This window comes from Erpetoichthys calabaricus, chromosome 2, assembly GCF_900747795.2.
Source record: "Erpetoichthys calabaricus chromosome 2, fErpCal1.3, whole genome shotgun sequence".
Lineage (NCBI taxonomy): Eukaryota > Metazoa > Chordata > Cladistia > Polypteriformes > Polypteridae > Erpetoichthys > Erpetoichthys calabaricus.
Genome location: NC_041395.2, coordinates 88,920,820 through 88,933,492, shown reverse-complemented (window position 1 = coordinate 88,933,492; position 12,673 = coordinate 88,920,820). Strand labels below are relative to the sequence as shown.

Sequence of the window (12,673 nt, the reverse complement as noted above, 5' to 3'; positions counted from 1 at the left end):
TTACCCAGCACCGAGAGCAGTATTATCTCCCTGTAGTTGCCGCAATCCAGGCGATCACGCTTCTCTTTCCTGATAGGGATGAAAAGTCCCATTTTCCATTCAGTTGGGATAATGCCAGTCTCCCAATTGGAAGCAAAGATTGCTTGCAATGCCAGGAGGGCAGCCGTACCACCAGCCTGGAGAAGTTCACCTCAGTGAGATTGGGTGGTTCACAGCTAATAGGAGGATCACCCTCAAGAACTGTGGACCCAGAGATATCCAACGTCCTAGCCGGAGGGTCAGCTTTAAATAGCTGCTCAAAGTAGCCAGCCCAGTGGGTCACAACTGCAGTGTCATCCTTGAAGACTGTACCATAACTTGCCCTGACTGCAACTCTCCGAAAAACAGATTTGTATATGTGTAATGCTTCGATTCTTCTGTAAGCAGGATGTGGGTCACTAGACCATAGATGGTGTGTCACTTGCTCACAGATTTCTCTAACAAACACTTCCTTATCTGCCCTCAGAGCCCTCGCAGCCATCCTTCATTCAAGCAATGAATACAAATTGTTACATCACATGTACTAAACAGCACTGTATACACTAGGAGTGACCACTCCTGACTCTGGAGGGCAACAGTGGCTACAGCATTTCACTTCAACCAGCTTCTTAGTTACAATCCAGTTCTTATGATTTTAGTTGCCCTGGTTGCAGCATATTATTGAAAAAATGACTAGGTGAATGGGTGTCCAGTCTTGGCCCCGGAGGACCACTATAACTAGAAGCCTTTTGCTTTCTTACTTAAAAACCAGTTCTCAATGTTTATGGAACACATTTCTTTATGTCATTTTAGGACATGATTAAAACTCCCCACTGTGGCCCTACATGGCCAAGACCGGACACATGTGGTATAGACAATAATAAAAAAGCCTGAAATAAAAATGTATGAAAATGAATATTTGTCTATATATGTTGTACTGTTACCAGTGACCACAAAACCACATCAAATGAAAATAGTCTGAACAAAGCAACACACCTATGATTAAATGGCACTTTTATCAGCTGAAGTCTTCAGTATAAGAAATTTCAGTGATCAACTATTTCTTGTCTCTTCCTCTCTCAGCAGTAACTTGAGATGGGAATGGCACCCATTAAAGTTATTTGATTGACTCTAGATAGCTGAGGAGTCCAATATTCAAGCCATAGATCATGTAACCATGCGGCAAGAGATTCCATTTGGCAGCTGTCTCTGTAAATCTGGGTTTTCCTCCCTCTTCTTTCATTATTGTCTTTTGTTCAGCTCATCAAAGGGGCAGTTGGTCTCACAGTAAATTGCTGCCTGACAAATCAGGCATCACCACAGGGTATGTACTGTGGCTGTCAGTAACATCAAATGTTTTCTGATACTGAGTTAGTTGGGCTTTATGAACTGGCCTCAGATAAAGGAAGTGGGCATTCATATGCTGTAGCCCATCCAGCATACTTGTTTCTGTGGGATCATAGCTTAAATACTGATCATCTTTGACTTATATCAGTGTGACTGTAGCAGCAATCATCCCAACTGATATAGAGAGACTTAAAGGAGAAAGTGCTGATAGTGAGGCAAACATCCTTATACTGTAGTGTAAATCATTAGTTTGGTTTCCTTTTTGAGGTCAAGGTTTTTATTGACCCATCAGTGTAGTTTTCTGAATGAGGTACTGGAACAGCTAATGCAGTGTTGAACTTCTGTTTCTTTCTATTGAAACAGCTGGATGCAAACATATGGAAGGCAATCCAGAGTTTCCGCAGAGATGGTAATTTATGAAGCTCAAGTTACCTGACAAATGACTTACAGGTATAAAATTCTTCATTCTTAGTATCAAAGGACAAACATGGACTCTTGCTTGCCTTGGCAAAGAGGCTCACAGTAATCTGGAATTATTCTAAAGAGTGGGAAAAACAGCAGAGTCACCTATATACAGAATATCAATAATTATCATTTTAGTTGGTTTTGTCTTAGACTTAGGCAATGTTGTTAGAAAGGCTTTGTGGCCAACTGATTTTTTATTGCAATCACTTTTACCATAACAACAACAGCTATTCAGAATATAGCCAAGCATACAGGTGACAACATAGAATGGCAATTGCTAAAATGGTCGTTGAATAACGGACATTCCTTCTTTCACTCATTTACTGAACCTTAGTGCAGGATGGAGGAGACTGTTCAGTCCCTAAAATAAATACCCTACACTCAGCAACTGTGAACAATTTGAAGGCTGTCTTCTCATTTTGCATTCTTGCAATTTCATTCTGGCCAGTGTAGCTTAAGTGTTGATACAAAATATACAAGCGACAGTCCTTACGATGCCATGTCTTGTACTGAATGAATTGATAGTATTTATGTATTTAATGCATTTGTATCCATTGTTTGACTTGGAATGTAACTTATTCAATAGCTTTTCTATAGTATCTTAACACTTGTGCATACAATGATTAAAGTTCCTATTCTTTGCACGGTTTACCCATTTTTCTGTGCTCATGGAAGGTACTTTAGATAAAATGATCCGCTAAATTAAAAAATGTAAAACAATTAAATAAATGTAAACATATTTTCAATTTACTCCCGGAATGAATGAAGTACTACCTACCAATACTATATATCCTTCTGTTTATAATAAAGCGCCTTCCATATCTATGTCTTTCTGCCTATGCGAGGTCAGATTATGTTTCAGTAATTGACTCTTTTAAACACATGGCATATCTTGGGAGACTAAAGCATGCCCATTTTCCAGTAGTGCCATTTGTTTCTGATTTTCAAATGGAATTAGAGATTGGAACCCCATTTCTTATTCCAGGTAATTCCACCTTCCAGTTTTGTTATGCATTTTTTACATGGTGCCAGTCATAAGCATACAGAGTGAGCTATCCCTTCTATGCAGAAGGGGACATCAAATGTGGTTTTCACTTTAAGTAATAATAGGTTATGTTTTTATCTCTCCTGTCATTACAGTACTGTAGTACTGAGGTTCAGGGATGATCAGGTCTAGCAGACTAGATTCAAAACCCAAGTCAGATGAGTATCAGTGTGGAATCTTTTTCTACAGGTACTCAAGTGGCCATCCCACAATTCCACAAACACATGTGGGTTACTGACCTTGTTTGTGTGAGTGCTGATATGTGCCATACAATGGAGTAATGTCCTGTCTACAACTGGTACCCGCTTTGAGTCAATTACTAGTATGATCTACTTCCTACTGACCTCAAAATTTATGTGGGTTCAGTAAGTGAATGGTTGAAATCAGTGAATGAAAGCATATGTGCATTGTCTCATTTCTTCACATTCATATGTTCTGTTCTTGGCCTGTTCTCTGAGTGCGTATTTTCACAGTGTCCTCTAGGGCATCTTGCTTTTCTGCCACCTCACCAAGACCCTAAACACATTAATTTAGCCCTCTGTGCATATGTGTCAGTTTGGCTTATAATGGACTGTGACTCTTTTCATTGAGTTTTTGCAGCCTTATGCCTATCAATTCTGCTTCTGGCTGTATAAAGATAAAATGCACATTTACTATATAAATGGATGGATGTCCAGCAAACGTGCTGAGGAAAAAACGGGTTTTCGAGATGAATGGATGGAATCAATACATGTGCATGTGAGAAGTAGAAAAAATGTCTGTTACATACTCTGAACAATTTACATAACACAACATTCTCAAACCACTTAATCCGATTCAAAATGGGTGTAGTCTATCCTGAAAGCAATGGGCATACGGGGCACCAGTCTTTCATAGGGCCTGCCTCACACATAGCCACTCTCACACTCACACAGGACTAATTTGGAGTTGTCACTCAACCTAAACAGCACATCTTTGGGGGTGGGGGAGGAAAAACAGAGACCTCTGAGTAAATACCACACATAACACAAGGAAAATGTGCAGACTCCACACTGACAACATTTAGGCACAGCATTAAAACTCAACATGTTGGAACCATGAGGCAGCAGTGCTAGCAGCATCACCACCATGCTGCCCTTTTATGATCATTCATACCACAAACATTTTCCAAATGTCTACCAACCACCCATGTAACCAGCGTGCTTTAGTTAATTTAATATGTTGCAAATAAAAGCACCAGGAAACATATTGAAATTGACTTATAACAAAAAAAAATTATGGAATAGTATTGGTTTATTGCAGTTTTTCCTTAAAATGTAATGATGTATAATATTTTCCATTTTACATTCTTACTAGATAAATGTACTAAAACAAAGTATGTTACAACATTTATAAGCATCATTAGTCTGGCATTTTTCACATAACAAAACTAAACAGCATGGCTTTTGTGTCACTGAGTTATACATACTGGGCACATTCATTTGCCAGACAAGCCAACACCATTGCCTTTTAGGTGGGAACCTTGGCAAGTTTTGAAAAAAGGACCAGATTCATTTTAAAAGGGCTAACAATGTTGTAGAAATAGGAAAAGAAAACTTTATAAAAATCAGATTTCATTTACTCAGATAAATGGGTCAATCATGCTATTAGAACACTCTTTTATGTGAGACGAGTTTATTGATTATGATAACTTATGAGAGTTTTCCTTTGACATCTATGTTATATTGGTGTCTGCTACTTTATTTGAATTTTTTTGCATGTTCTTACTTAGGTTTTCATTCTAAAAAGTTGGAAGTTATCAGTAACATTTGATTTTTAAAAACCTCACCAATTAACAAGCCAGTTCAGGATATGCACAATTATGGCTATACTATTTCTGCCATCCAAATCTCCAAACATCACAAGAGGTCAAAATATTTGTTAATAAATACAAATGATTTGCACTTTACTGGCTCACTTCTTTCATTCTTTGCAAACAGAAGGGGCTTATTTAGTCAACCAGCATCCTTTCATCCCTAAAGATACAATGCACTGTCAGCCTTTTCAAGACCATTAAGGATAGACCACCATGCTGGCAATTCTGTTAGACATGGGTATTGTGAACCATATCCTACTGAAGTCATAATTCATTGGTTTCAAATTTCAGTTCTCCAGATGCTTTGGCTCTTATATTGTCTATACTAAAGATGTACATGACATTTATAGTCATTTGTAAATACTGAGGACGGACAATAAAAACAATTTTGGAAACTTTAGAATGGATATATATTTTGTGTTATAGGCAGTATATTTTATACACAATGGCAATTAATAAAATTATCCTGCCTTGAAATTGTATTTTTTGGTATATATTGGCAGATGTCTCTGTTCATGTTTCCACATAATGTTTTGTGTTCACATTGAAAGACTTTAGGTATATTACATTTGTAATTATTACATAGAGTACAGAGCTGTTGTTTGGAAGTTTGCTTAACAATGAGATAAACTGAATTATCTTACAGTGTGTTGTAGGTTTTATACACTTACTGTGGCAAATTTGAAAAACTATGCTTATTACTCTGGCAACTGTTAATTCAAGAGGTCAGTTTTAATTGTGGAATAATAAACTTAGGTCACAGAGAGATTTTTTTTTTCCACAGGGCTTATGACTAATGTAAACTTATGAATAATTTTAATTATCTCTTTCATTACATACATTCATATAAGTCCATTAAATTAAAATTAACATAACATTTTCAAACCTGCTTATTCCAAATCAGTGTTACAGGGGCCCATCCTGGCAATACTGAGTGCAAGCCAGGAAACTGCCCTGGACAGGGCATTAGTGCATTACAGGACACACACTTAAACACAAACATGGCCAATTAGGAGCCACCATTTGACTCAATATGTATGACATTAGGGATGTGGACGGACAACTGCAGTAGCAGGAGAAAAAGCCATGCAGAATGCAACAGCTAACCACGGTGTTCCTAATTATGCAGTAATGGCTCTATATACAACCATGTGTAACAAAGAAGGCTTTCATGGTAAACGCATAAAGATCACTGTGATTTGTTTTACCAAACCTATGATTGCAGGGTGTTTTAGAATGATTGACTAAAAAACGTGTTAATCATGTTTAAGCATGTTTTCTTTATTTTTTTCTTTAACACAGTGCATCTGCTTGCAGGATGCAGTTACCACATTTACAGATTCAGTTTTATAAAGCCATATTAAAGGTGCATTTCACTCTAAAGAAAAAAAAAATATTGTTTTAAAATTAAATGCTTTCTTCCTCTCTCACGATTTTCTAGAGAAAATTCCAAAGAAATGCTTTTTGATTTTAAATATTTTCTGGTTGTAACCTTTTTCTGTGAAACTTTAAGTTGTCCTGAATATGCAACGCTGGTCGCTGCTTTGATTCCGTCGCAGCGAAGATAGGCTTCGAACCTAAGGATTTGATTATTGATGGATGGGCGGATCTACTCAAAAGAATACTTTTCTCGTTGAATGGTTGTAAGTGTTCTGACTCAGTAGCATTGGTCTTGCTCATTAGGAAAATGAAATTACCATTAGGTATCATTTTTCCAGATATGGAAACGGCTAAAATATTTTCATATGCAAGCCTGTGTACCACAATATATACATTGACTGAAGCTTTCGTTCCAAAATATACAGAGGCGCACGCAGCGCTCCGCTTCACACTCTGACAGACAGCAGTGCGCTTATTCAGTTTGACAAGTGGGCGGCAATGGTTAAAGAAATTAGGCGGACCACCAGCAGAAAACAGAACATCGTCTTTCTTTCTTTCTTTCTTTCTTTCTTTCTTTCTTTCTTTCTTTCTTTCTTTCTTTCTTTCTTGTGTCTTTTATTTATGCACAGATTGCATATAAAACGCCATAAAAGTTTTAAAGGGCCAACATATCGAGTCACAGAACAGATTTCAAGCTGCAACATTCTGTTCGCCAGCGTCTGCATTCCAGATGTGCATCTTGAACCTCTGGCCAAAAATGCAGTCCTATCTGACCACGTCACTCTTTTTCGTTCATTTTTCCTTTCTAATAAATTACCTGTAAAAGAAATCCGCATTCATTGGAGGGATTTAAAGTTTGTCAAAATGTAAAACATATATCCTTTCCGACACTGCAGTGTTGTTAACATTATCAATCAAATAACATTCCGAAAGAAACGCAAATAAACAGATAGGACAAATTCACGTCTGTGCCAGCTGTAGCCACGCACGCTCACTCGCACACACTCACAAACGGACGAGGGATGCTATGAAACTTGCACCGGGCATTGCTTGTCAGGTGAGTGCAACCAGTAAATGTGAGGTGAACCGAAGGAGGGGGCACTCCAGGGGCTGCGCGGAGCTCACTTACCGTGCATGTCTTGGATGTCTATATCGCATATTCCGGCTCCAATTACTGCGGCTAACAAAAACAAAACTGGCAACCAACTCTTTTCTTCCATGGTCCAAGGTAAGAAGTGAAGGACACCTAAACTGGATTTCAGGAACAGCAGAAGGCGTTTCAAGTAAAGCACTGTTCTGAAATGGACGGAAACTTTTTTTCTACAGTCTTTGGAGATTCCCGAAGTTTACTAATCGCACCTCGCCTCTGGCGTCGAGTCCCGACTACTACAGCTGCCACTCCTGCAGCGCACTGTCACTAACCAGCGGCGAGAGAAAGGCAGACACAAAGGAGTGTCAATCACACACGTCCACCACACACAGCCTTCCCATTCAGGAATCTGCGACTTCTTTGAAAGTCTGATTTTTAAAGGGACAGAAGCTGAACTTCCGAAAGTCGAAGTGGCTGACTCCAGCGATGATTGAATGAAGGGAGGAGCTGCGAATATCCTCCGCGTGTTTTCAGTTTCGTTTTATACACACATACCCTTTCTCTGTATTATTATCAATAAATCTTCATTTCATATAACGTCTTTTATATGGCACAACAGCATAAGTGGCTCTTTGTAGGTGGAAGTGACACGGAAGACGAACAAATTGTGGTGGAGAATAACGAGTTACTGAACTGCAAAATGACGGACAGCAGGCGGCAAAAGGACCTGCTTGAATAAATTACAGTGTTGTGGCTTAGATCCTTCAATGACACAGACACAACTGACCTACCTTTAAAATCGTTGATGAAAATATCAGAAACAAAACGTTGCATACAAAACATACATCAGTAATGTGGTACAATAAGCAGAATAAACAGCCCAGTGTGTGTGAGTATGTGCAAGTGAGCCCTGCAATGGACTGACATCCTGGCCTGCGCCTAATGCTGCTGGAATAGAGCTAGCACAACTGAGTTAGAGAGCTTGAAGTGGGAGTTAGGTCTACCTTAAAAGCATTCACTTCCAGAATGTAAAAACCACAACAGAAGCAATGGACTTCTGCATTGAACTGTGAGTACAATATGAACATTGTACTCCCTCACTGGCCTTCACCTTTGTAACTTTCAAGTTATCCTTCTCAGAGGTAATAATGAATTTATTTATTTATTTTACGGAGTGGTATATATACAGGCCCGGACTAGCCATCAGAAGGCTTGGAAGAATTCCCAATGGCATGGCCTTTCTTTCAACTGATTTGGCCTGTTCCATGAGCGATTGGGGAGATGGAGAGAAAACGGTGACAAGGAAATGTAGGACAGTGAGAAAAAAAGCAGAAAGCCCTGCTTGTCATTACTGCAAGATGAAACAAAATCACAGATTGATTTAAATCTGCAACAGTGTTAAGTGCAGGTATTGAAATATACTGACTCTCCCGAGAATAAGCTTTTTCTCCAAGACTCCCACACATGATTCTCAAACTCAATGCAAAGAAAAAAAAGCACTAGCACACACACACACACACACATACAGTATATATATATATATATATATATATATATATATATATATATATAATATAGTGGAAGATGACCCGGACACAGACAGGCAGACACGTTGAACTCACCCAATATGTGTTTATTATAGTGCTCCATATTTAGAGCAGTGCCACACAAACCCCTAAAGTCTCCAAAAGTCCTGGCCACTCTTCAGGCCGCCTCCTTGCCTCTCCTCCAAGACCTTATCTACTCGTCCTCCCGACTCCAGCCAACGAACGGAGGGAGGCGGCCCCTTTTATAATCACCCGGATGTGCTCCAGGTGATTCCCAGCAATCTTCCACCGGCCTCTTCCAATCCCCAGTGTGGCAGAACTGCCAGCTGCGCACCCGGAAGCACTCTGGGTGTCTCCGCTTCTCTTCCCCCCAGCACTTCCGGGTGTGGCAGAAGTTCTGCGGTCCAGGGCTCCATAGGCATTTGGGGCGCCCCCTGGCGGTGACCACGGGCCCCTACAGGGTTGAGCTTCCAAGCTCTGTACCCATGGTCCTCATAGCCGCCAGGGCGGTCGCCCCCACGTGGTCTGGGGAAGGTGTAAGCCCTCTTCCGGTCCTCCGGGGCGTCCCGGCCGGGTCGCCCCCCCAGCCCCTGCGACAATATATATATATATATATATATATATATAAATGAAATCAAATTTGTGCTAAAGTAATCATTAACAGAATTGGAAGAAATAACAATTGCTAAATGCCATTTATCAGTTTTTAGCCATTACTTTTTTATGAATAAAAACTGCAGTACAATTTTATAAAATGCATAAATATTTTGTATTTCTTCCCGGAGCACATCATGTTGGGAAGAAAGGCATGGACATTACAATATGTTTTCATAACAACACAGCAACAGGAATATCTGAAAGAAACAGTGACCAGCGCTGAGGTGCAGTTTACATCTTTTATTGTAGAGCCTTTCAGATAAAGACAGAATTCAGTGTTCAGCTCACTCTTGTGAATTTGCAAAATGAATAAATTCATCAATACACACTGCTATAATTTTGAGGTATGTGAGGATTTGTTAATCAACTAGGTATGCTGTATGTAGTTGTAAAGTTTAAAATAAAGTGTGCTAATTGGAGTAGTGAAGCAGCAATGATTTATGTAATTATATACCCAGAATTGATCTGAAGGTGCGATGCCCCTTCCTCTCCAAATCAATACAAGACCCTAAGACCCCTAACAAACAAGCATTGTTTCTTCGAGGTTGGGATGTCTGGGTAATGACAACATGTCACATTTTACATTTCCTAATTACACTCACATGTATAGCCTAACCGTAGTTTCACTTGCTAAGCACAATGTGTTCTGGATGTCAGTGAATATTTACAAGATAGTCACTCAGAACATTTGTATGTCTGTATGAAGACAAATCCTTTTTGTAAGCAGTAATAGGTCTATCTTAAATGTTGTCACTATATTAGATGGCAGGCTCATTGCAGCTTTACAATACCTTCCCAAGGGACACTTTTAAGAGATGACTTATACTAACAATGTTTTATAGCTTTTACATAAACACTTCACTTTTATCTGTTTTATGTATGGACACAGTGCTGCAATATATTTGCACTTTTTTGAATTTGTGGTTCATTCCTGTAAAACCTATATGCTGATGTTTTTTATTCATGTTATACAAGTAGGTGGCATGGATGGGATTGTATGGATGTCTGATTTTATTATCTTGTAATCAATTTTAATCTAGAAATCACTTGAAATGTATTATATAAATAAAATTAATATTATTATTGTTGTCATCATAGCTCAAACAGGGCTATACATCTGAAAATTAGGGCCTTACCATGCCTACCCATTTGTAAGTTATAAAACACTTTAATTGTGTGAGGTCAGTGAAGGAGTGCTCAGGATCAAATGACAATCCTTGGGAATCTGAGGAGACCCTGGAGTTGGTAAGCAGAAATTGTTCATCTTGCAAAATTGGTGCCATATGCTGCCATGTCCTCCTGTCTCACTAACACCTGTTGAGTACTGCCTTCCATGTCTTTGGCTTTAGTTACAAGTTCCTGCTGATCTTGTCTGTTACATAAGTGACCTGTGAACAAAGCTTCTCTGCACTGAAGCTTGTGAAGAACAGGCTGAGGACCTTTGTTCCACAGAAGCACCTTGAGGCTTTTATGCTGATGCCATTAGAGAAGGAGATTGTTTTTGGACTTGACACTGAGATCAGAATTAACAAGGCTGCAGAAAGCAGTGAACTCTTGTGCTACCTGCTGATTACCTAGGCAAGGGTAAAAGACCTTGGTGGGTGTGAGATTACCATTTTAAATTTTAATCCCAGTCTGGCCCTGTATATTTATAAATATAGTAGACCTTGACACTGCTTTCCAGTGGTAACACAACTGGCTCTCACTCTTTCCATAACTCTTTTGGGATCATTAGCTATCCTTAGAAGGAAGGCTTGCAAAGTAACAATAAGAATGGAAATTGTGTGACTTTAGCAGGCTTTCCCTTTTTTTAGGCTCTCCCCTATAGTTGGCACTGAAGCTGTTCATTTCAATGATTGAACAGCAGTTTTTTGTTCTTCTCAATTGGCATCCTTGGCTGATGCAAGACTAAGCATCATTACAACATATAAATAAATATATATATATATATATATATATATATATATATATATATATATATATATATATATATATATATATATATATGGTTGAAATAGTTTTACTGTCAAATAAATGCAAAGAGTACACGACATGTGTTTCGCCCTCATTATGGGCTCATCAGGCGTACACACTCCACTGCACTCCCTCTCGGGAATCGAATCTCAGATGTCAGCGCCAGAGGCAATGCCCCTAACGTTGCGCCACGGCGTCTGGTTCGTTTATTTGACAGCATGTAGATTGGGGTAATTACATTCACGGCATTCGTAGTCTGTGTCACAATCTGATTGTATGGGTGGTTACCTACCAGGTAATGCTTGTGGTTGGCCAGCAATCTGCTAACATCCGCCACGGTGCCCTCAGTTTGTGAGGAGCAGATCATAGAATGGTTGAAATAGTTTACTGTCAAATAAATGCAAAGAGTACGCGACACGTGTTTCGCCCTCATTATGGGCTCATCAGGCGTACACACTCCACTGCACTCCCTCTCGGGAATCGAATCTCAGATGTCAGCGCCAGAGGCGATGCCCCTAACGTTGCGCCACGGCGTGTGGTTCGTTTATTTGACAGCATGTAGATCGGGGTAATTACATTCACGGCATTCGTAGTCTGTGTCACAATCTGATTGTATGGGTGGTTACCTTCCAGGTAACGCTTGTGGTTGGCCAGCAATCTGCTAACATCCGCCACGGTGCCCTCAGTTTGTGAGGAGCAGATCATAGAATGGTTGAAATAGTTTACTGTCAAATAAATGCAAAGAGTACGCGACACGTGTTTCGCCCTCATTATGGGCTCATCAGGCGTACACACTCCACTGCACTCCCTCTCGGGAATCGAACCATATATATATATATATATACAGTATATATATATATATATATATATATATATATATATATATATATATATATATATATAAAAAGGCTATTTTATTTACATTAAACTAGAAAGAGTAAAAAAAAGAATCAGGCTTACTTAAAACCTAACTCTTTATATACACCCACTGTAACTGGCCAAGGTGGACACCTTGCATCAATGTTTGTCATAGTGGCTCTAGAACACACCATACATTCACAACTAAAGCAGTCCAACTTGCGCTAAAGTTGTCCTTGTGTCATGGCCCCAAAGCATGCTGTACTCACACACTACAGCAAGTCCACTTGCCAAAATCTTTTCATTGTTGTAACATGCCACTCTAACTTCTTTCCTCTTCAGGATGTCTGTATTAATGGTCCACAAGCGCTCCAAATCCCTTCTGTTTTTGCCTTTCCTGGGAGTCCTGCCTGCTAGCTCTCTAGCTCCTTTAGCTGCTAATTCGCATGATGAGTTTT

General features: G+C 39.4%; 1 protein-coding gene across 1 annotated transcript in view; it reads right to left on the bottom strand.

Moving 5' to 3' along the window:
* thbs3a (thrombospondin 3a) overlaps positions 1-7,635 on the bottom strand; it is a 91,809-nt gene extending 84,174 nt beyond the window's left edge. The window contains 1 exon segment of the mRNA XM_028794075.2: positions 7,219-7,635. Coding sequence (XP_028649908.1) covers positions 7,219-7,309 — 91 coding nt within the window. The 5' untranslated portion in view covers positions 7,310-7,635.
* Positions 7,636-12,673: the final 5,038 nt, after the last annotated feature.